A 25,640-nucleotide genomic window follows, 5' to 3' on the forward strand; every position below is an offset into this window, starting at 1 on the left:
TACTCAATAAGTTCCCCGTGAAGTGTAGGCCTACAGTAACTGTACTAAAACCTGCTGTGCTGTCCTTGAACGCAGCTCTAACACCGTCATGACCTCTACTCCGGAACGTCATTTAGCAACGCACCCTGCCGGAGAACTTCACATTTAAAAGAATGTCGAGAAATATCAGAATAACGTTGGTATTTGGAGGCTTTGTAACGGCAATTGCCGCTGCATTTTACCCCATATTGTTCTATCCACTTGCTCACAAAGAAGACTACCGTAAGTTGCACACGTTCCGTTCGTTTATCTTCACATATCTAAACAGCAATTCAAGTTCAACATCATGTGCTAAAACCAACAAAATTGCAATATTGATATAGTCATTCGGCTGATTAACCATGGGTCCTACGTAGCTTAGATGTATTTTATCGATTCTGACAAAAATGTCAAAATCGAATACATAATAGTCTAAATCTTAGGTTAGGGAGTCTATACGGAACGGACAGCGTCCCACTCCCTGCAGTGTAACTGAAGTACTGTCAAAGACATCATCGCTCATAAACATAAACACACACACACACACACACACACGTGAGTGAATCAGAGTTGTGTGTCGATCATAATGTGAAACATTACTGTAGTCTGTACATTAATTAAAAAGTGTTACAGTACTGCAAATGGCTGGGGTGCATTTAGCCCTGGACCAGGGCTAGGGTGCATTTTGCATCCCAAAACGCAGTTTATATTGAGATCCATCTATATTGGGACCCATCTAAAAGACCACCCCTGGGCCCATGTCAAGTTCTTTTGTATGAAGTTGTTATTCCCTCCCTTGGCCACAGCAAACAAAACTACAATGGGATAACATTTCTAGAAATATATAATATAGCCTACTTTAACTTTTTTACAGGGGCCAGTTTCGAATTGCAGCTTCGTTGACATTAAGGAAGTATTTAGACACGTACATGGGTATCTTGGTGTAGCGAATCTTGTAGACCAGACCCATTGCAAGTTGCTGTACTCTGTCGTCAACCCTAAGCCTTTCCGGCCTATCAAAATGGGCAGGGGTGAGGTGGGTTCTGGGAGTAAGGCCAAGTATTAGCCTGACCAGTTTGTTTTGGGGAAGTCTAGACTGGAGCCTTGTTTTGAGGGCCTTTGAGGTGCTGTGGTACCATGTTTGAGGTGCATGCATAGTCGAAGAAACCTTACTAGGGCCCCTGTTAGGGTCTTCAAGGTATCTTTGTTGACCAGTCACCAGTTGATTCCCCCCTCCTCTCTTTTCTCCCATAGAAAAAGCCCAAAAAGAGAACCGGGCAGGAATCAACCAAGCAGATATACAGCCAGTGGGTAAGACACTGCTACCCTCTCTCGTGTGTGTGTGTGTGTGTGTGTGTGTGTGTGTGTATGTGTATATATATATATATATATATATATATAGCTGTTTCTGAAAAGGCTTCTATTTAATTCAACCATTAACCTTCTGGCAGGTTTTGCCATCATTCATTCAACAAGTTCAAAAGAAATACAATCGTCAGTACAAGAACTAAAGCAGTATAATGGATGTATTTTTTTTATAGACATGCTTACAACCTTGCAATTTTGAATTTGTCTATATTTCTGTTTATATCTAGGGGTGAAGGTATGGTCTGATCCATACAAACCTGTAGACAAGTGAATGATGGCCATATAACCCTGGCCCTGGACCCAAGACTGAAGCTGATGGAGATTATCAGAAGAGAGCCCCTATGTGACGAGTGCTTGATGTGGGCATGTGAGTGAGTGAGCGAGTGTGTGGTTTTGTTTGTTAGATGTTAACTTTATCCTATGAATAAAGTATAAAATGCATAGAACTAAAATTGACTGCTCCAGATAACTCTCTCTTAATTGAATTTGTGCTGCATTATAATTGCGGGACAGTCATGCCATCAAACCTGTTTTTTTGTTGAGATTTGAGGTGAGGTTGGATATGTCAGATGTGGTGGGACACATAATCCTGTACATAGCAAAGTCCTGAGAGGGTCGATTTTTTTACACTTGAGTTAAATGAACACTCACGATTTGGCTCAACCAAAAGGTTGAAGATTTCTGTTACTGAACACAAATGTTTTTCCCTTTCTGTCCACAAGGCAGCACCCTGGGCATTTTCTTAAAGTAATTCCATCTTCAGGGTTTTGGAAAGTCCTTGTATTTTTGTGTGAGATCTGTGGGGAAACTATATGCATGCTCTGGAAAAGCTGAACAGACAAACGGAATCTTTGAACTCATCAAGCAGTGATAAAATGACTACTAAGGTTGTCCCACTCCCGCTCATATTTCAAACGTGATCGGAATATCCCTACTAGTATCAATATTATATACATATATTAGACTGGATATTGTCTGGTTTTGGATATTGTACTATTATATATATATAATATGGCATAAGTGTTCTATAAAAAAAATCGGCAGATACTCAAAATCAAATAATCTGATCGGGAGCAAAATAAACATGACCGTGACATCCCTAATCATTACAATGTGTCCTGCTGCCACTACTGTACAGTATGTGGCCATCCATGGAAGTTGCTGAAGCAAACCACCGCTCATGGTGTTCTGAAAAGATCAGGGTAGCTCGGGATAGCAGCCCCCATACACAACCACATGCACATCCAGTCTCTGAACAGTGTGGCCACTGCTGTGACCAACTGAGGTGGACCAGCAGTGATACATACTTGTTACTGAGCACCGAGAGGGACCATGCTGCTCTCACATTCATTCATGTTGTATTATTGTAAGGTGAATGGCGAATGTCCTGATTATTGAGTGGTCTCAACTAAACCACCCCTGCTTGGGAGCTGGCCAGGGTCCTGAAACCACGAGGCAACTGACACAACTGCTTCTCCGGCCCAGAAAACAATGCATTTACAGTTTGTATGGATCATTATAACTCTTATAAGTTGGACTTATAATATTACACGAGTAAACATATTGGCCCAATCATTGCTCAACTAGTGCTTGGTGCTTATAGCCTACCCTACCTAGGCTAGTACTATAGGCCTAGTGGTTAACACCAGGACTCAGGAAGTTGAAGCTAATATTTATGAGATCGATTGGCAATTTGATCATGGTCGGTGTACATCACTGCCTATGTTACTGCAAATAGGGTTTTTAGATCTAGGATCTCCAAACAAAGAGCGCCTGCCCATGAAAACCATACACCCATGCTGATCATTTTCAGACAGAAAATCTCTGGAAAAGGAATTTAAACTGTGGTGTTTGGTGTAATGATAATAAAATACAAAGGCTGTGAAGGTAAAAATGGAAGACCGTTGCACAATTCATTTCTCATTTTGATCTAAAGATTTATTCATGGAGCCACGACATGTGTTGCCTACTCACCTCCTACTTCTGTGTAGGAGATTTAAACCAGACATTGACTGCATGTGTTAATTAAGTAACCCCAGATCGATTTAATGCATGAAATCACTAAAACATGCATGGACCGTCCTTTGCAAGGTGGGCCGGAGAAAAGCCCATAGGCAACAATTCTTTCAGGCTGGTTTCTTTGTAAGATCCATCTGGCTTTGTCAAGTAGACAGTCCAATCTGGTCCAAACTGTCAAGAGAAATCGATGAGAAAATAATGGAGAGATAATATATGACCTCATTATGTACAGTATACTGTAGTCATCATGCTTTCTAATCAGTGAGTTATATCTTGCTGTGTCTTCATAACTGAACCGTTAAACCCAAATCAGTGTTTAATGGGGAATTATGCTATTATTATGCTCCTTATACACTTGAGGTGTTCATGTTGGATTTGTAAATGTTAGATTGTAAAAATAAATAAGGTCTGGTGGTGACATTAAACTTCCGCTTCAGAGGAGAATCGGTGTAGGAACTTATTTTGTCCATAATATACCGGTAATGTCTCAAGTGTTTCGCAAAAGTGTCTCACCTCCATGAGAACCTGTCTGCATGCTCCGCATGGCCCCACAAAACGGTCCTTGATGTCACTAGTGGGGAGAGACGGGGGTAACATGTACTGTACATAGAAATGTACGGTAATGTGTGTAATGTAATACATGTTAGTTGTCTTACCATGTCACAGCAATGGCAGAGAACGTTGTGTGGCCCTCCACCACTGCTCTCTGTATGGCTGTTCGCTCAGCACACACTGTCAGACCGTAGGAGGCATTCTCAACGTTACAACCTAGAAACACACAATAGTTATTTATTAAATGATCTGTAATTACTGTATGTTGGGTTATTCATGTAGGACAGTACCTGTGATTATAGCACCATCTGCTGTCAATATTGCGGCGCCCACCGGAAACTGGCTGTATGGGCAATATGCCATGTTTCTCGCTTGCAAGCACCTAGAAATTAGCTCTTTAATTGTCGCTTGGTCTGGTTAGAAACAGAGGACATGGAGTAAAATAAATAAATAAACTGAGAATAAAACAAAAAGATATGTTTCATATAGAAGTTTCATTATTTCGAATCATGACCTCACATTCACAACACGAGTCATTGAAATGTTTACATGAAAACAGAGCTATCCTTGCCTGCCATGTCAGATGAAGAGCTACTCCACTGGTGCTGTTGGTTGACTGGTATAACGTGGTAACTCCTCTTCCTGTTTCCTTTAACTCCTTGTGTCTACAGTGGTGAACATAAATTATTCTGAATTACAGACTGCTGCAATTTTAATATTCTTTATATCGGACGGTTTTCTGATCGTCCTATAGCAGTGGTGAGCAGTAGTTGCATAGGATTCAGGATCAGGATCTAGCTGGAAGCAAAGAGGCCTGTCTGTGACAGCGAGGTCATCTTAGCTGTCTGTTTACATTCATGCCATTGGCTGGTTAAACAAAGCGTACGGTAATTTGTTAGTTTAAGGCAGATTGCACAATCGTTCAATGCAGTGGTTCCCAAAGTGGGGTCAGAGGACCCCCCAGGGGTCCTTGAGGGAGTTCCAGGGGGCCCCCAGCTAAATGACAGTTATGGGTCTGTAACTCCCAAGAGTGTACAAATGGAACCAAATGGACCCTAACGGGTCTCAGAATTAAATTAACATTAATTTTACAATAATAAACTGAGGTCTCAGAGATAGAAATGCAATTAAATGGGGGTCCATAGACTAATGCATGTCAAACTGGGGGTCCTTGAAATTAAACGGGCTGAGAATCACTGCTAGAGCCTTTTCAAATGGGGGGTCCGCGGGCGAATTAGTGTCAATTTGGGGGTCCTTGACATGAAAAGGTTTGGGAACCACTGGTTCGATGGATACAATGATCAATAGCCAAGTCAGATAAGAGTAACATTTACCCACATTAGGTTATATCATTGTTTATTCCTAGAAAATAAGCATTTATGGAGAAAAAAAATGTATGTTTTTAATTTTATACGAATTTAGGCAGAATATATATTTTTGGCACAAAGAACATGAATTCAGGAGTGGTTAGAAAACATCTTAGGACTTCAGAAAGGTCTAATGTGTTGATCTAATTTGCTAGACAGTTCTCGCATGTGTTGTTGCATGGGCCTCTACTACACTGACTACACTAACTAAATTAAGCAAGTATACGACCTAATAAACAAGAAATGATTACATACATATAGTAATATTTGTCAGGTGAAAGAAGTGCTGCGAAACAAGGTCAAAACACATGATTGAGAATTGATTCGATTTTGAAGGACATGGCAGGATTTAAAACGAATGCAGCTTAAAGGTTATGTTTGTTTGGTTATCTTGACAAGATATGGGGAAGAAAAGAAAAGGAAAAGAGGTGAAGAAACGAGTGCAAGCAGGTTGGAATGGGTGGAGAAAAGTGATAGGAAAGTATCAGAAAGAATGAAAGGTAAGGTGTACAAGACGGTGGTGAGCAGCTATGTTGTATGGTCTAGACTAGAGTCTAGACTCTAGAGACATGCAGTCACACACAGGTGTTTTTAGATAAAGCCAGAGGCCAGACTGAGATGGTTTAGGCACGTACAGAGGAGGGATAGTGAGTATATGGGATATTGAGATTGGATCGGCGAGGCAGGAGGCTTAGAGGAAGAACAAAGAGAAGATGTATGGATGTATAGTGAAAGAGGACAAGAAGTTAGTTGGTGTGAGAGAAGGGGTGGCAGAGGACAGGGTCAGATGCAGGCAGATGATTTGCTGTGGCAGGGTAAGGCCGAAAGGAAAAGAAGATGGGGAAGAAAATAGAAATTGTTGGGGGAAAAAAAGAGGAAGTATAGACCTGGTGTTAAAATGTACTTTCACAAAGGGTAATATTGTCCCGGTAGTATTCCCTGATATATTTTCATACCCTCTATCATCATCATCATCATACATGGAAGTTATCCAGGAACGCCTACTGAGTGGCAAACTTTCTGGCCTTGACAGCCCCATACTGTACATCCAAACAGAAATGTCCTATGTGATTGCATTAAACGACATTAAATAATGTTAAACTCACTTTGCCACTCGATTTGCCACTTTATGCAAAGCCCCTACAGACTGGAATACTTTACCAGTTAACATTAGATCAATTTAAACAGGTTTGCAATGTTTAGTGTATGCAATTTGTTTTGTGTTCTCTGTTCAGTTCATGTACAGTAATGATTATGGCATGTATCTATGTTGGGACCGATCGAGAACGAGAGTTTTTTCTTAATAAACATTTAGCCACATTTCATCAAAGATACCCATAACACAGAAAACCTATTGCAATTGGAATTTCTAATTGCACAGCGACAAAGAATGCTGATAACATTCAGCAGGTCTGTCAATGTCAGCAGTTTGATACTCATTAACCCACCACCATTAGGAACACTGAACGGCCATAAAAAGGTATTCTTAGATATAGTAGTATCCAATTTCCTCTTTCAAATAGACACGGCCAATTAATTTGTAGAACATTCTAGGTTTATAGAAGTTGGAGTTGACGTCCCACTCTAAATAGTAATACAGTACTGTAATGTAAATTTCGACTCCACCCCAGTCTGTCTATGTCCATTTCACTTGACAAACACTTGTTTATTCCAAGTTTATTCCAACCTATGTTAACGCAACAGTCCATAAATGGAACTAATGTCTGATACCATGTTCAGGTATCAAAGGGCAGTCTAGAAATCTACCCTCCCATCCCTTCCCCTCTTATCTGTTATGCTATAATTACCCTGCATTAATTTGTCTAGAGATATACACCTTGCAACATTTGCAGAGGCAAAGATATGTTTTGAGTAAAGTTAAAACAACAGTTTATGTGGTCTATTATTGCAAGTAGATGGTCACACGTGATCTCGCAGGCAGCTAAACCATCACTTGGCCTTTGTTCTCAGTCCTGTTGTGTTTGCCTTCCACCCTGTGACGACTGTGTGTGCTGGCCCTAGTGAGTCGTTCGTTACTCACTTCCCGAGCCTCCCCTCAGTTACTTTCCTTTTTGTTTTTTGGTGGCCGCGGTTGTCGTCGTTTGTCGTCGTCTTTTTTTCAGCATAGAGCATAGAGAGACAGAGAGACAGAAGGATGTGCTGTACAGGAAAGTGTGCCCGCCTGGTGGGTCTGATCTTGCTGCCTTCAGCGTTCATCTGCATGATCTCCAACCTGCTCCTGTTCTTCCCCGATGGAAAGAGCCTGGAGAACAGTCAGATCACCTTGGAGGTCTGGCTCATGGGGGGACTCATTGGAGGAGGACTCTTTGTGAGTATTGATTTATGTCATATTATAAATTATAGTAAATCACAATTAAATCAATCAGTGGCTTGACACATACCGTACATGCCATGGCTTTTTTTCTTCTTTTCTTCTGAAATACACAATACACATGTATAGACACATACGATAGGCCTTTAAACACACTTTCTTCCTGCTAATTTCTCAGCAACAGATGTATCTATGGTCTATAGCAGTGGTTCTCAAACCTTTCAGGCCGCAACCCCCCAAAATAGTCATATTTGAAGTTGACGCGCCACCCTGACACTGAGTTAAGGCATACATTAATTTTGGTTTGACTCGGTTCTACAGATAAATATTGGGACAGTTGCTCACCTATACAAGCTCACAACGCCTCCATTTTTGCCAATTTCTCCAAGGTTTGACCATTTTTACATTATTAGTTTGTTCATGCCGTAATGGTCTTATTCTTTTTTTAGGGGCACTAGCCCCTCCTATGTCCAGCTTTGAGGGTGGGTGTAAACACAAACATTGAACTAACTAACACAAAAATTAAATGCCATTGATAATGAATAGCCAGTTTTGAGTGTTTGTGTAAACAAAAACATTGCGTAAAGAACAAACATTGAAGACGAAGGTGAGGAGTGGACGCAAATTCGAATTGGCCGGAATGAGATGATGTATTATGACGTATGTTGTATGATGATAAGAGCGCCCCTCACTTCACACAGGAGTGATTCTTTTTATATCTTTTGCATTTTAGAGGTATTTAAAATGTTTTAAAAGTCCTTAAATTGCCACTTTAGAAATGTGCAGATACCCTGTATACACTTATACTGTATAAAAACAATGTTGCACAAATAGCAAATCCTGTGCAACATTAGGATGAACATTAAGAATAATTTGGGCCCACAGTTTGTGTCCTGTGTCCACTTAGTTTTTGAAACGTCTCACTTGTACTATTAAGGTGACTTCCACTCTGCACACCTGGTCATCTGAGCATCAAGTCTGATATCAGGAACTTAGATAATAATGCATAATTGTATGATGTGTGTGGTAAATGGAGACCTTTGATGCATATAAGGGTGTGTCTTTATCACTAGTGCATCATAAGCGAGATTGTGATAGTGACCCGAGCCTTGTATAGTGAGAAACTCTTGTTCCATGACTCGGCACACTCATTTAGGTGTCATTACCCTTTGGAACAGAAACTAATAATTGATTCGGGATTCACAAATATTGGTATAGGAGATAAGAGATGACATGTTACGCACACAAAAATATAATTGTAACAAACTAAACTAGACAAACTAGACCGGCTGTAGAGCACCGAGTCGGTAACGATGGAAGTTGGAGATCCATGCCCCACCCAGCTATGCAATAGCCGTTGTACCCGTGTCAGAGTACCCCTTCCACCCATCTGTCTGTGTCCCTTTTATACCCATATATGGAGATTTCTGTATCCGTCTCTCTGTGTCCCTTTATTCCTATGGAGTTCTGTGTCAGGCATGCCCAAATATGGAGTGTTGTGATGTCAGAACAGGCCAGCTCCATATATGGACCATGGGCAGGGGCCCTGTCCAGAGCCTGGGCAGAGGCCTTTTGTGGCGGTTCTGGACAACCATAGGTCCGACCGACTCGACACCGGGCACTGCACTCCCTGTGGGGGTGTGGAACGTGTGTGTCAAATTTGAAGTCAGTGGAGCAAACAGTTCTCGAGTTACGTGCATTACAGCCGTACGCACGTACAGACAAAACGTACAGACAGACAGAGACGTGGTGGATTTATGGATAGATGGCAAAGACGTCATAGACGGAATACAGAACACACACCTTAACCTTACATATAAATAACCATAACCCTGACGGAAACACTTAACTTTAACCCATAAAAGGGTTAACCTTTTGAAACTGCAATCACATCAAAATTGGGGACACCAATGTGTCCCCAATCATGGTAGGCTATATATCCAATATGTGATCTAATTTATGGAAAATGTCTTGTATTGTGCCTCTCCCCAAGAAGCCTGGAGCCACGCCCACTGAACTAAAAGACTTCAGGCCCATTGCTCTTACTTCCATTTTTGGGGAAATGTTTTGAAAGAGTTATAAGCAGACAATTACAGCGATGGTTTCTAACAGCTTCAATTTGCTTATAAAAGTCAGAGAGGAACTGATGATGCAACTATCAGCCTGTTTAACACCCTGTCAATTCAATTCAATTCAAAGGGCTTTATTGGCATGAGAAAACGTACGTTTACATTGCCAAAGCAGAAAGAACTGTCAAAGCATCTTCAAGTCCCCTCCCACTTTGCCAGAGTCCTTTTATTACCTATGCTTTCAACAGCATGTAGATACACACACCCTTCTGCTGAGACTCATTGACATAGGGGTAAATGGAGGTATTATCCATCTTGTCAGATACTTCCTCTCTGACCGCCCTCAACAGGTCCGTGTTAATGATACTCTGTCCGACATCACTGTGCTTAACACTGGTGCTCCGCAGGGATCTTACCCCCCTTACTTTTCTCCTTATTATATGCAAATTAATTCCAGTTAGATCAGGATATGTTTCATTTGTTCAAATATGCGGATGATATGGTTGCCTTACTGAAGAAGGGGGACACAGCAGGGGAGGAAGCATACAGACTAGAGTACATGTGTCATATCTCTTCAGAACTGGTGTGATAAAAGCTCCTTAGGGATCAATGTGACAAAAACAAAATAACTTGTCATTTTGATTGATTGATTGAAATCTTTATTAACAGTTTGTAGAATTTACAGTACATTTTAAGCACAAACTCAATACAAAGACTGTCAACTGTGAGTGGACGACCCAATTAAGCATTACACTTGTTTACAACAGGGTCCACATTGTTCAATTCATCAAAACATTTAAGGACATACAAACATTTAGAGACATACAAATAGACATTTCTCTGTAGGTAAAGAACAGAACAGGAATTCATCATATGGGAAGCAAAAAAGGGAAAATATACAATATACAGTGAGGGAAAATGGGGTGGGGGGGTGGGGGGGATTCAGATTTTACAGAGGCCAGTTTCGAATTGCAGCCGTCCGTAGGTGCCCTTTGAGAGCGGTTTTGAAGGAGTCAAGGGATTCACATGTCTTAATGACTGTTGGTAGGGCGTTCCACATTTTGGTGGCATAGGAGCGAAAAGAATTTAGTCCCTTGTTTGTGCCGAATCTGGGTTGTACATGGTTCGTTGCACTCCCTCTGGTGTTGTGGGTGTGGACTTCGTTTACATTAAGGAAGTATTTAGACAGGTACATGGGTATCTTGGTGGTGTATCGAATCTTGTGGACCAGACCCATTGCAAGATGCTGTACTCTGTCGTCGACCCTAAGCCATCCCAGCCTGTCAAAGTGGGCAGGGGTGAGGTGGGTTCGGGGGGTGAGGCCAAGTAGGAGCCTGACCAGTTTGTTTTGAGAGGTCTGGAGCCTTGTTTTAAGGGCCTTTGAGGTGCTGTGGTACCAAGAGGTGGATGCATAGTCAAAGAAACATTGTACGAGGGCTCCTGTTAAGGTCTTCAAGGTGGTTTTGCTGACCAGTGAGGAGATCCTGTAAAGGAATCTTGTTCTTTGATTGACTTTTTTGATTACGTTGGTGGCCATTTTATCACCGGAAAGATTGGCCTCCAGGATGGAACCTAGGTAGGTAATTTCATCTTTTCGTGTGATAATATTGTCACCGACTCTAACCAAGAAGCCATCTGCCTTGCTGAGTTTACTATTTGATCCGAAGAGGATGGATTCAGTTTTTCCCAGGTGTAAGGATAGTTTGTTATCAGCGAGCCAGGTGCAGATTCTACCGAGTTCAGAGCTGAGGGTCTTTTCAACCTGCAGTTTGTTCCTGTCCGAGACCAGCAGTGCTGAGTCATCTGCGAACAGGAACAAGTTGCAGTCACAAGCTGAAGTCATGTCGTTAACATAAATTAGGAACAGTAAAGGCCCTAGTATGCTTCCTTGTGGGACGCCACAGCTCACTGGGAGGGGAGGGGACAGTGTTCCGTTCACCTCCACCATCTGTTCTCTCCCCTCCAGGTAGGATTGCATCCAGCTCACTGATGTGCTATCAAAACCAATAGCTTTAAGCTTGTTAACCAGTATGGAGTGGTTCACGGTGTCAAAAGCCTTTTGGAGGTCCAGCATGACCATGCCGCAGTATTTTCCAGCATCCACCTCGTGTTTGATGTGGTCGCTCAAATTCATTCATGAAAAGGAACCTGTGCAGTCCATTACAATGAGTGGACAAATTGGGTAGTAGACTATTTTAAATACTTAGGCACATATATATAGTGAAAATACTGACCAGATTTTAAAACTTGTAACCAACGCCTCCACCTACTACACATGCTCAACTCCTTTAGAGTGAGCAAGCATATCATGGAAACAGTCTATAAGAACCTGATAGTGGGAATCTTGACTTTTAACATGGCAATGTGGTATGGCAATCTTAATGTAAAAGGAAGAAGCAAGGTACAGCGAATAGTGAACCTAGCCTCAAAAATCATTGGGAAGACACAGAAACAAAAAGTGCCCTTCCGGGCACAGGTCTCCACCAGGTTATCCACAGATCCGTGCAGTTAGAGGTAAAAACACTTTTCGGCCAGTTATAGCGCCACCTTGAGGCTGAGTTGAAATTGTTCATGTGGCATTTCGTCCTCGGCCTAGTGGGAATGTGGGTGCACAATTTCACGGAAATCACGCAATGTGTTCATGATTTGCAGCATTTTGTTTGAAACTGAGCACTCCTGTGAACTTTGGAAGCCAATCTTAACCAATCAGGATGGAGTCTGATAAATCTGAAAGACCCGTTTCGTTGAATGGCTCTAGAGAGACTGTGTACCAATTTGCGTGATGTTTGGACAAAATCTGTAGGTGTACTGTGCAAAAACTTGTTTTGCACAAAGCGGCCTCCTGGTGGCGCTATAACAGGCCGTTCTGGAAAGTTTGGGGCAGAGGTTCATGGTTGGCATCCAGGGAGTGTGTGTGCAAAATATGGCATCGACCGGGTTAACGGTGGCCGAGATTAGCTGTTCACGGACACACGGACACACGGACACACGGACACACGGACGGACACACGGACGGACGGAGTGCAAAACATACTCTCCCCACATGCCTTCGGCCTGGTGGAGACAATTAAGTTGTATCTACAAGGAAGTACTTCGAAAACAAAGCTGTCAAGATAGCAAATGACCCCTCTCATCCACTCTGCAGGGAGTTCGAACTACTTCCCGTATAGGGTACAAAGTACCAAAAGCTAACCGTAACATCTTTAAAAATTCCTTCATTCCTAATGCCATTAAGGCACTAAATGATACCATGTCTCGCTAGATTTGGGTTTTTTTTATGTGTTTGCCACTGTTGTCCTGCATTTTTGCCATGAAAATAATTGTGTAAGTGTTGTTGCTGTTTTGTTTTTGCTGTTGTTGAGACAGAAGACAAATTTCCAAATGTGGACAATAAACGAACTAACTAACTAACTAACTAAGTCAGGAACGTGCACGCACATGCACACTCACATACACCCCCCCCCCCCCCATTGTGCATTATTAAGTAGCATGTGACACTTGTCCAAATGTGCCCAAAATGTGCTGACCTCATCACATTTGTCATTAGCCCAAGGAGTGTTTTTTGTGCAAAACAAATGCTTTGAATGGATTCAGAATCATGAAAACCCTCTAGTTTGACATGTCACATGCTTAAAGCATAATGACACTTTGAATTTTTTGCCTTATATGGGATGTTAATGGTATGGTCACATACTGTATAAACCCCTTGTAAAACATTGCTCAATGCTGACAGCCGGTCCGCAAGTGGATTCATGAATGTATGTACATAGACAATATTTTAAGCCAATAAAAAGACTATATACCAAATTTCCCACTTTAACAAAAGAAGCCTGTTGACTGCCAGACTATAGATCCAATACCGCTCCCTTTTAAGGTGGGGTTCTATATCTGTCCGACGAACCACAGTGTGTTTGAGGTGTGTTCCATAAAGTTGTTTTACGTAGCTTGCTTAATAAATGACACCTATACTGTTTGAATTGACAGATGCTGTGTCCCAGCTGTTCAGCTATCAGAGCAGGGGGTAAAGGTTGCTGTGGAGCAGGTTGCTGTGGAAACCGCTGTCGTGTGAGTAAAGCCAGATGAAAGATTTACATTTCCTTGTCGTCATATAAAACAGTGGTTCTCAGTGCGGTCCAGGCCAGGGGATTCCAGGGGTGCCAGCTAATGGATTTAGGCTATAGTTATGAAACCTATATGAACCAAATGGACACTTACAGGTCTGTATCTCTGAGAGTGTACAAACGGAAACCCATATGGTTCCATTTGTTCACTCTCAGACCCCATTTCCACCAATGGGAACCGGTTCAGTTCTTTTTGGTTTTTAGTCCGTGAGCCAGAGCTCCAAAATTGGTGGGCAAACTATACCCTATATTAAATTGTTTATAGGATCAATACAAGTAAATTAATACATGATAACCCTTAATTCCACAGTAGTAGCTTTTTCATATTTTCGATTATTTTCCTACATAATGCCTCATTTGCATATTTAAAAATGTAAAATGTGTAATACAATAAATCATTGTCTTCGTGTAAGTACTCAATTGGGGAAGTTTAATGGTGATAACATTCTAATATAGGTATGGTTTTGCACACTCAATTCATAATTAACGTTTCAATTTTGAAGCTCTGGCTCATGGACTAAAAACCAAAAAGAACTGAACCGGTTCCCATTGGGAACCAACCGGTGGAAAAGGGGCCTCAGTGTATGCAGTACCACAGGTCCATGAAATTTAAAATTTTAAAAGAAGAAAAAAAATTGGCATAGTGCTTGAGATACTTGCTTGACAAACCACACCATGTGACTACTGGATTCTGAATCAAATCCCACCTGTGTCTTTTTTTCTGTACATGATTGGATTCCAATTGGACAGGTTAATAGCAGTGTTTCTGATTGGACGGGGTTACTAATTACTAGAATTGCTTTCATCATAACACATAAGATTTGTTTATGAAGGCTTTCAAATCAGAATATGCCGTTACAAAGCTGCCCAACCAAAATCACTGTTTCAAAGCAATCCAAAAAGGAATCACAAGAACAGTATCCAAATCGCTGTTATCCTCCTGTTTACCACGCGGTCGAATCAGCATCATTGTTTTTCTCTTCCAATTAGAATTGCCATTATAAGCCCATTAAAACCCGTTCATCTCAGTTTTTTTCTCTTTAATTAAAGGGACACTTCACCCTTTTTGCTAAAAGATATATGTCAATGACGTTTAGAAGATGTAGAACACTTTCCCGGGGGTCTTTATGTGTGTAATATGTGGCTTTAGATATTTTAGAGTTTAGCAGTGAGCCCGTCACTGGGCTCACTTTTCCCATAATGCTTTGGTGCACTGCTCCTACTTGTGGATAGTGGGAGGGCTGTCTTAAGCCCTTTCCACACCTAAGCGCAAAACGGTTTTGCGCCGCGTACAGATGAAGCTGTGATGCGTGTGCGCAGCTGGTTTTTAGACAGCTGGTGGATGGGAATGAAGCTCCACCTCCACGGACGATTGAGGAGACGGTCCGCGGAGGAGAGCGCTTCCGGGAATCTGGCCGTCGCGCAAGTGGACGGCCAGAGTGGAGCTTCTTTTCCATCCACCAGCTGTCTAAAAACCCGGTTTTGAAGCTGTGCGCAGCCGAAAACGTGCGCAGCTCTTTTGATAGTGTGGCAGCACCTATACTGAGACAACATGTAGTCCAGGAAGGAAGTGAGCCCAGTGTCCATGACATCAGAGACACTGGACTCACTGCTAAAATCTAAAATATCTAAAACCACATATACACACATAAAGACGCTCAGAAAAGTGTTCTAAATCTTCTAAATGTCATTAACATATATTATTTCTTAAAAAGGGTGAAGTTTCCCTTTAACTATAGCCAGCAGTTTGTGAACAAAGCGGTAAATGTAATGTAGTGCAAATCGGGATGGTATTGCCCACACATTGACAACTATATAGCTGCTTGTGGGCATGGCGACTAGTGTAGTGATGGGCTATTACTCAGTCCAAATGGAAATGGAAATATTTATCAGTACAAAAGTACAAAAGTGCTCCAAAAGAGTCTTACATTATTGTGTGTGCATGTGTGCGTGTGTGCGTGTGTGCGTGCGTGCGTGCGTGCGTGCGCGCTGCTGCCTCTTTCTGTTCACAACACTAACAGATGCTGAGTTCAGTCTTTTCGTCTGGCTTTGGCCTGATTGGCGCCATCTATTGCACCAGTGTGTCTTCGGCAGCTCTGGCCAAAGGGCCAAAATGTCTGACCACCGTAGACGGCAAAGACACATGGGATTACCCCTTCGAAGGCCTCCCCGTGTGAGTGTACATGTACTTAGCCACTTAATAACATTGTGTATGTTGTTATCCCAATGTATTATTACAACAGTGGTTATCAAAATGTGGTCCAGCAGAAAAAAACATTTAAACGTTTAGTTTAACCACTTTATCCTAAATTCATATTTCCGCCATTGAAATATAGCCGATCTATACTAGCTCACGACGCGTTGCAATGCGCTGTGAGTGTGTGTACATCTGCTTTTTTAATGTGGAATATCTTAGGGAGAAAACCCATACATAATTTAGAAATGTTTTACACTAATGACACACAGACCCATTCACACAGATGCATGTGTACAGTGACATTTGCTGGATTGCTGGATTAGCTTTTACACACAGGGTCCATAATGTGTAAGCTCCTTTGCTTTATGGGAATGTATGAATGTAAAATATGAATATTGATGCGTATATTGATCAGAAGTAACACACACACCATCCAGTAGGGGGCAGACAAGGCCTTTGCTTATTTGTTATTTTGTGGTTTTAGTATACATAGACAGATAGTCCTCTTGTTAGACTGAAGATAATAAGTATTATTATTATTTACATAATATCTAAAAAATAATGATGAAATATTATATCATAATATAATATATCTATATCTTCTGATAGCCTCAACCTCAATATAGATTCATACAACGATTGGGCCTCAAAGCAGCGGCATCAACTTTAAAGGATTAGATTGTGTTCTGTAAGAAATGTAGGGCATTAAAGATCGTGTATTTCGGGTGTCTAGGCGGCACAGGCGTAAAAGCAATCGCTCAACGCCGTGTGGAGATTATAGGGTTCGATTCCCCTGTGGAGGAATGTGCTTCAGTGAACACATTCACACATCCAGTGGTTTACAGTTGAACTTGGCAGGAGATTGTGTTCTTTGACCCTACTGGTTGGTCGGGGTGCGTGTACCCGCCAGCAGCTATGCTGGGAGAGTTACTTGGGGCCGGGGGGGGGGGGGGGGGGGGGGGGGGTTACCTGCATGCATATTGCATACGCCCTTCTGATGTAACTACATCAGGTGAGAAGCTGCTGCTGGTGTTGGCAGTGTTGGCAGTGACAGGGACTGTTAGTGTAGTTCATTGTTTATGGCCAAATGATAACAAAAATAAATGAGATAATATATGAGATACATATAATATCTGATTCATTACTTGCTCCACGTCTATTAATGGACTATTGCATTTCATCTCAGAACCTCTCAGATTGGAAACATTCATATTTTTGTCTAGAGGGGGACATTAACTTTCCGTGAATCAAAAAATTATACAAAATCTGGGTATTAGGAAAAAGGGGCCATCACGTTACTCCAGCATAAGAAACAGGCTTCTATGTGCCCCAGCATGACACAGTAAGTGCCCCCCTATACATACCCACACAAACATGGTATTGTTTATCGATTGTATTAGTCATAACCATAAGGTGTGAAAAGGTGTCCATGCAGTTTATGAGAGCTCATGTTGTCTAATGCTGTAGATACATTAAGAGGCTGTTGGCATCTTCAAGGTATTTTACATGCTTGGGCAGAGCATGTTCTGTATAGACAAACCACAGCATACTACAGCACAGTTTACCCAACAAACAATATTCTGCTTGGGCCAAGCCCTTAATTCAATGCAATATATAACCCCTTTCTTCTTTATTTTATAAACGAGATCCACGCTATGAATTCATAATGACTAAAACTAAGACTAAATATACTGACAATTTCGTCAACAAATAAAAACTAGTCTAAAATGTCAGGAAGGGACTAGTGGACAAGAGATCCAGTATAAGTCATTTTACACTTGGTTGCATTATGAAAATAGCAGATCTACTATTTTCAGCAAATGTAAAAACTGTCATTGCGGTGGCATCAAGGCCCGGCAAAATACATTTTAGTCGACTAAATCAACTGTACATTTAGTCGACTAAAACTAGACAAAAACATTCCAGGTGACTAAAATGTGACTGAAACTAAATTAAAACTATTCAGGAGACTATATGACTAAAACTAAAATCAAAATGTGCTGCCAAAATCAACCCTGCTGACCACCAGCACACAAGTCAAGACAAGTCATTAACTTTCTGACTGCCTGTGTTCACGTCTGTATATCCCTGCAGAAACGCCAGCTACCTGTCTGACAAGTCTCTATGGACAGACTGCAAGTTGCCCGAGAACATAGTGCTGTGGCACATTGTTCTGTTTGCCATCCTGCTGTGCATGGGCGTGCTGCAGACAGTCCTGTGCGGCATACAGGTGGTTAACGGCTGCATGGGCTGTATCTGCGGGGACTGCCGCAAAAGCAAGGAGGTAAGCGGAAGAACTGCACTGGGTCTCTCCCTCTCTCAGGCACGCACGCACACATGCACCGGCACACACCACGCACATACCATGTCCATATCAGAATTATTTGTATTGCCAGGGTATGTTTGCTCATACAGGGTCTCAAGAAAACTTTGTTACATCACTTGTGGCGTTCCTGTACATTCCACATAGTATAGCAGTATACATTTACATTCCAATATATATATTTATGTTCCATGGTCCAGGGGGCCATTGAGGGGTGAGAGCAAGGTAGTCTAAATCACAGAGATCTGTCATTCCCCAAAAGGGAAAGAAGAGCTGGCAGTTGGTTGGTGGTCCATGAATTGCCTGTGAAGGCAGACTGACTTCAAGCGAGTTGTAACGTGGAACTGCAGAAAATCTATACAAAGGAATTCCATTTGTACCACCTTTTTCTTCCATACTGTGCAAATTTGACAGTAGACAAGAAGGTGCTATGCCAACTGCAAAAAAGGAGACATTACTCATTACATGGACAGTAAATACTAGGTGGGCAACGTAGCAGAATGGCTGACTTAAGGTCTAACTCAGCAGAATATTGCACAGGGCAAATAAGTAAGAAAATCAATGTGACGGTTGAAGTTTAAGCTGGGATTTAGCCCATGGCTGAACATACAGTACATAGGTCTGGAACACCTTCTGTTGGTCTTCCTTTGTACACTCCCATACCCATATTATGTACATGTAAAATCCAACACGTGAACGTACACGTGTGCCTGTGTGTACGTATACACATGCACAATCTATTATAAACACAGGGACACACAGTGTCCTGCCATCAATTGCAAATGATTGGTTTAGGGTTACATCACAAAGTGCACATTTGTACACAACCCACAAAACCCACAGGAAAAGATAATGCACATCAAAGCACCTCCCTGATATAACAGTAACACAGCCCCGTTAACAATGGGGAAGTCTCTCAAGACATATACTGTTTGCTCTCACAATATTCAAATGCCTCTGCTAAACAGTCGTGTACGTCCGTTTCGCATTTGCAGTCGCATAAACAATTCCTACTGTGAATCAAATAGGCGGTGCCTGTCTGGTACCTCACTGCTTAGCAGAAATGGACATTCCAGAAACTTAAATGTATGTTTTTGTTAACGGAAATGACAAACAAAAGATAGCTTCCTATCTAGGGGCCATAATTACAAACTCTCTGTAGTGTTTGAACCAGTTTGAACACTGTGGAATAATTGTCTTAAGAAACAATGAGGTAGTCCTCCTGATGGACAGCTACTGTATAGGTCTCTTCCTGTCAGAAGCAGGTAATGAAAACGTGACTTATTTATTTGCAGGAAGAGGGAGGCCTGTGAAAGGCGTGAAGAAAAGAACACTCGTGATCTGATCGGCAGGCTGGAACCTTTCCCCAGAAAGGCCACGGAAACAGTGCTTAATTGGTTTGCTGCGTTTCTTTCCTCCCAGCCTTGCATTTCTATGGAGTGTGTTGTTGTTTTTCCTTTGATGCTCTTTAAAGGACCACTTCACCACTTTTCAAATTATCTTCATAATAGGTCCTCACTAATAATCATGAAAACATAGCGCAATTTCGTTCTACTCGGTCTGTGTCTCATAGGAGGGCTGTGGGCAGTTCAGAAACCGTCTTCCAGTGACATCATCGATGGGGAATCCAAGCTAATAGAAACGGCAGGCTTTCTAGTCCTGAAAAGTTGCAACATTTTTGTAAAAAAATCTTGTTGAAAAATAAATCTGCCTAATGATGATGTCACTGGAAGACGGTTTCTAAACTGCCCTCAGCCCTCCTATGAGACACAGACTGAGTAGAAACAAGTGCCATTTTATCATGATTATTAGTGAGGACCTATTATATGAAGATAGGTTGAAAAGTGGTGAAGTGGTCCTTTAACATGTCCAAATCAGATGCCATGTATGTGCTGTATTATTTTACCCTTTGGTAGGTTTTAAACAGTTAAACACAAGAGTTTCATCATGTGCGCTTGAATTGGACTGTTGAAATATGCATCCTACTATAGTCTTGACACTGGTAATGTTTTGTATCAACTGCCTGTCTACAATTCTTTTTTTTTTTCTTCTTTTTTTTAACTAAAGAATATTCTTATAGCATGTTTTCTCCTTATGAAAGTACCAAATGGGTAGCCTGATTATCAGATTGAGCTAGAAGCTTGTATTGGGCATTTTTATTGAGTGATGGAACATTTGGAAAATCGTAGGGAATCTTTGGAAAATCTATTTAACATATCTGACTGAATATATCTGAATTGTCCTAATGTGGCTTTGTTAGGAAGGGGTATTAATGTTTTAAAAGGTATTTTAAAACATTGATAGTGTGACTATCACCAATAACTTATTTGACCAGTTTGTACATTTTCTGCTTTAATATTTGTGGGCCCCTGACAAATAAAACCATTACACACACAATGTGTCATTGATTGTTGGTCCCAAACAAAGGGTGAAATAACCCCATAGTTATGTATAGTTGAGTTAATATATATAATGGAATAAAATATAAAGTTATAATAAAGTAATAATGAATAATATACAACTTGCCAAAACAATGTGGAAAACCCATTACTGTTTCCTAACCATATCATTGACTCAGTAACTCCAATTATCTACTTGAATGACTTGAGTGAAACTAAGCAGAATCTCTCCACTGTTCTCTGTCAATTACTGATCTCATGTTGCGTTCTAAGCTCTCAGCAGTTCCTTTATTCACAGACAGCCAGACCTAACAGGCTTGTTGTGCGTCAGGACAGGATCAGAGGTCAGAGCCCCCTGTGGTTCCTGTAAGGACTGCAGCTGCACTAGCAGTGCGGTATCACGGGCGTCTATTCGAAAAGGGCCAGGTTAAGCCCATGATCTGTTGTTGCTATGGAGCCGCTTCGTCGTAATTGTTACCTAACTTCCAAGATAAATACACTTCAGGTAAATATAGACGCTGGCTGTGTATTGAGAGGCCGGGCCACCAATGTGTTTCTGAGAGCTCACAAGAGAATAGTGCACGATATACAAAAGCATTACTGTACATGTCTCATCTCTCCATGCCAATGCCACCTTACTGTGGATTCTAAACATATTAATTAGACAGTGTGGGTGACCACAGTTGAAACAGCTGACTGTGGAACTCTTATCTCTTTACAATGTGTGAGAGCGGATGGATCTCTCTCTCTCTCTAGGTCACTTAAGAACACATTCTTATTTACAAGGATGGCCTGCATATCTTAGCAACTTTGTAAACAATAGAAATAAATCTTTCATCAAACAATTGCACAACTACAAATAACTACCACAATTGCTGTAATGGTAAATGGTTCGTTTATACTGTGTATAGCGTCTTTCTCCAAAGTGCTTTACAAGGTTGATTACATGTATTCACCCATTCACACACACACACACACATGCAAGGCTCAAGGGTCCACCCCTACGGTCTTTACGCTCTATTCATTCAAGTTGTATTTGTTCTCGAAATTACAACAGTAACAGTAATTTACAGTAACATTCACATTTTCAGTGTCGTCAAGTAATCTAAAAACAGTTACATATTGTGGGGATCTGTATGCTCAACAAGGTTTTAAACCGACTCAGGGTCAATTTTAATGTAGTTTGCAGGTCATTCCATGTATTAGGGCCACAGAAGCCAAAACATGATATCAAATAAATCTCACTGAAATGTTTACACTCATTGTACTCAATGTACCCGTTCCTAACCATTGGCGCATTTATATTGCGCCTTTACCCAAGGCGCTTTACGTAGATTCTGCATTATATTCACACACGCATTCATACACCGATGGCGGCGGAAATCGTGCAAGGCACCAACCAGCACATCAGGAGCAATTCGGGGTTCAGTGTCTTGCTCAAGGACACTTCGACACTAATAACTCTGGGAGAGCCTGGGTTCCCAGCCACTGAGCCACCGCCGCATCTAACCGAATTGGTCAAATTGATCCCCACTATCTATAACAAAGCTATTTGGGGAAACAGTCTTTCGCAAAGTTCCAGTAAATTAATTAAATTAAGCTTATTATAGGTGTGTGGCAGGTGTCAGATCCTTCCCAATGAGCAGGATGCTGTTTTTTTTTTTTTTACAGTGTTTGGTTTGGCAAAAAGCAATAACTAGTTTAGATAGATAGATTTTAGTTAGCTTTGGAGAGGCTTGGCTGTGACCATTGTCGTGACATAGCCACTTAAGCCCTATGAGTAGACTTCGTCATACGACGGCGTCGCGGGATGAAAGTGTTGATAATCTTCGATAATCGATAATCTTCACCTAACCATAACGTAATGTCCAGAATAGGGACACCGGCGTTAATGTGATTAAAGCCTAATTGATATTTATATATGTACAACGGCGCATTAAAGGAGGCTTCGGCAAACAGATTGTTGATCTGTTCACAAGTAACCCCTCTTACATAACAACGTAGGGAAGAAAGCAAGGAAGGAAGGAGCTGGGGAGTGATTGAGGAGAGTTGACTGAAGAGTCCAGTAGTAGAACAAAGCGAGCCAAACGGAAAGGGGCCCCACACTCGTCTGGTTTTCATGCAAGTCACATATGTGCTGAAACAACAGGTCGATGAAGTGCTACGGACAGACAGAGCCCAAGTGGGGAAAGAGGAGGAGAATGTGACAGAAAGGAAAGCAAGCGAGAAGAGGCAGGCATTGAAAAACAAGGGGTGGTGGGAAAGAGAAAATAAACATCGAGAGGAAAATGCTAGATGGGTGGTGGTGTTGGGGAGGAGAGGGGGGTAGAGGACAGACAAATAGAGGGCGATGGCCATTGGAGTGTGAAGCCAAATCTTCTGTTTTATCCGCCTGGTGCACTAATTTCGACCCTGCGGTTAGGCCATTATTCAGAAATGAACCCCTCGCTGCGTCCCGCCCCAGATGGCAACAACAGCGAAGAGAAGACAGAACGGAACACATGCCATCTAGAACAGAACTGGTTCAGGCTGGATATACTGTATTAACCATTATGAACCCTAGTAGCATCCCAAACATTCCCATACCGGCCCGAACATCGGAAATTGATGCGTCGCAACGTGAAAATCTATTATTTGGTGTAGGGGCATTTTTAAATGGGTCCCTAACCCTAAACATAACAGCAAGCGGGGCAGCGCATGTTTGGACAAATGGGACTTCTGAGTTATGGGCAGTCCCCTTTGAGGTGGGTACAGACCACTGGGATGCACCGGTCAATTAAGTATAATGGCTTTAATGGTTAATACAATTAATTAGCAATACAATATATACATTAAGGCAGGTCTGATATTTCATAACGGTGACAAATGACAGCGGACAAAAAAATTATACTTTTTGAGCATTGTGAACAACTGTTAGTTCTCACAATGGTGGGACTGGGGATGGAAATGTAGGGGGAAAAAGGTCTTAAACCAATTTAGCAGTTGGCATGATTTACTCTGCTCTTCTTTCACTTAATTCTCTCTTTCCCTCTCAGGAATTGGGAAGACTCAACAACCACAGCATCTTTTTTTGGTTTTGTATATATATGTTATGGCTCAATGTAATGAAATTACTTTTTCAAATGTTACACAGAAAAATAGGAGATGAACGAAAAATGTAAATACAAGAATCAGATCAGCAGCATTAAAAAAAACAAAAAAACAATCACGCTGTTTCTCGTGTAGCCAAAAAAACAAATGTTGAACTCAGACGAATCCCGACGGAGTGCACCGCCCAATAATTATGCCGACCGCAACGACGCATGACCCATGCCAAGCCACAGAGGTGGGCAGAGAAAAACAAACATGACATAATAGAAAGAACAGTGTCAACATGTCTGCATCATGCAGATGCATGCATCATGTTGCAGAGGTGGGAGATATGGGGTCGAGATCAGAGTGCCTTTTCCTTTCTTTTACTATCACTCTATTTGAGTCTATTACAATATGGTTTCCAAACATTTTGTGCCGAAGGTCAGTATCTCAAAGCTCACAACGACACGTCATAATGTACTGTTCTATATAATGTACTGTTCTATCTTCTCTTCCTTTTGCCATTGTTTTTTTTGCAATTAAATGAAACGAAACAAAACTAATGTGTTCTCACGGAACACAGATGTGCCCAAATGGGGTTCCAAAATGGTATAGTCTCAAATTGAGTCACACTGTGTCTGGCACGGTACAAATCTCAGCGCTATAACCTACACCTGTGGGTCCTGGCCTCCAGTATTAACTGGCACCAGAGATATGACCCACAATTTGGCCAAAGCTTCATTCTGACCGAGCATTACAACAAGTGGCCATTGAGTCATCTTTCTTCACATTACACCACTACACCCAATGATACACAGGCTGAGACTGCACACAGACTGACCCAGAGACATCGCAGTTTAGTGATGCCCCCCCCACAGACCCAAGTCATAAGAGCCAGATACTGAAGCATTGTGTAGTCAATACATGATAACATTGTGCTGTCACATTTCTACCATCAGAGAGAGAGAGGGAGTTATAGACAGAGCAGAAGGAGGAAAGGAGAGAAGAGTGGCATATCCTCAGACTATGTCACTGTAACAGGCCAGGGGTGACTTGAGGCAGTCAGTCCCAGTCTCACATCACTGTGTGTGCGTGTGTGTGCATGTTCGTGCGTGCGTGTGTGTGCGTGTGTGTTTGCCCCTTCCCAGTAGCAAACGCTGGGGAGAGAGCTTACGTGAGAAACGTGCTGCTACAGCCCTGCATAATGAGGTTTTACACATTCTCTGTTCGCAGTCTGACGGGGACTAGGGATTGTGCAATGCTCAAAATGTTTGTAAAGTGAAGCCAAGGAGCTTTTTGTGCTATAAAAACACATCTGTTTGTGCATGTGTGTGATGCCTAATTGAATGGTCTTTAATCCTCTGGTTAAGGCGACCTCGAGTGCCCTGAAAGGCGCCTTATAAATAAAATGTGTTATTAAGGTGTAGATCGAAAAAGAGTCCTAATGTACGGCTTAACCAGGAACTTAATGCTGCGTTCACACATTCAGATGTAAAGATACGGTCTACCATTAATTTTCGATTGAAGCCAGCGACATGAAGATACAAGACACATCAGACGTTTGTAGCTGCCGCAAAAGCTACACAGCCACAAAGCTACAAAAACGTCCAGCAGGTGTAACTTCAGCTACAAAGATGTGAGGCTATAGCGACGGTGTCGACGGACTAATGCCTGTTAAACCATTAGTATGTCTAACCATATGCACCCGCCGTGACCCCCAAATGTGTAATGCATATCTTTGTACCTTCGGTCTGTGTCCCTAAAAAACGGATTCATGGGGAGGGCCACAGTTCTGTTTACTGC

General features: G+C 41.7%; 3 protein-coding genes across 5 annotated transcripts in view; 2 read left to right on the forward strand and 1 right to left on the reverse strand.

The window, feature by feature from the left end:
- The first annotated feature begins 82 nt into the window (after positions 1 to 82).
- On the forward strand, positions 83 to 2,314 carry smim20 (small integral membrane protein 20). The gene is made up of 3 exons (XM_083788718.1): positions 83 to 261; positions 1,273 to 1,329; positions 1,614 to 2,314. Exons 1-3 carry the CDS (start codon positions 153 to 155, stop codon positions 1,655 to 1,657), a joined length of 210 nt encoding a protein of 69 aa, XP_083644844.1. The 5' UTR covers positions 83 to 152; the 3' UTR covers positions 1,658 to 2,314.
- A 916-nt stretch (positions 2,315 to 3,230) lies between these two features.
- Positions 3,231 to 25,640, reverse strand: part of LOC310875826 (cytidine deaminase) — a 29,623-nt gene continuing 7,213 nt past the window's right edge. For all 3 annotated transcript variants that reach the window (XM_083789222.1, XM_083789223.1, XM_083789224.1), the window contains 5 exons: positions 4,529 to 4,622; positions 4,248 to 4,370; positions 4,062 to 4,173; positions 3,919 to 3,976; positions 3,231 to 3,576 (listed from right to left, as the gene is read on the reverse strand). In XM_083789222.1, the coding sequence (XP_083645348.1) occupies positions 3,448 to 3,576; positions 3,919 to 3,976; positions 4,062 to 4,173; positions 4,248 to 4,370; positions 4,529 to 4,535 (429 nt within the window). In that variant the 5' untranslated portion in view covers positions 4,536 to 4,622 and the 3' untranslated portion in view covers positions 3,231 to 3,447. The remainder of the gene's footprint in view (positions 3,577 to 3,918; positions 3,977 to 4,061; positions 4,174 to 4,247; positions 4,371 to 4,528; positions 4,623 to 25,640) is intronic.
- Positions 7,480 to 25,085, forward strand: tm4sf5 (transmembrane 4 L six family member 5; the record flags this gene model as incomplete). The annotated part of the gene is made up of 5 exons (XM_083789518.1): positions 7,480 to 7,653; positions 13,710 to 13,790; positions 15,868 to 16,019; positions 18,138 to 18,327; positions 25,071 to 25,085. 5 exons carry the CDS (start codon positions 7,480 to 7,482, stop codon positions 25,083 to 25,085), a joined length of 612 nt encoding a protein of 203 aa, XP_083645644.1.

This window comes from Protomyctophum parallelum (genome assembly GCF_964188405.1).
Source record: "Protomyctophum parallelum genome assembly, chromosome: 18".
In the NCBI taxonomy this organism is placed as follows: domain Eukaryota; kingdom Metazoa; phylum Chordata; class Actinopteri; order Myctophiformes; family Myctophidae; genus Protomyctophum; species Protomyctophum parallelum.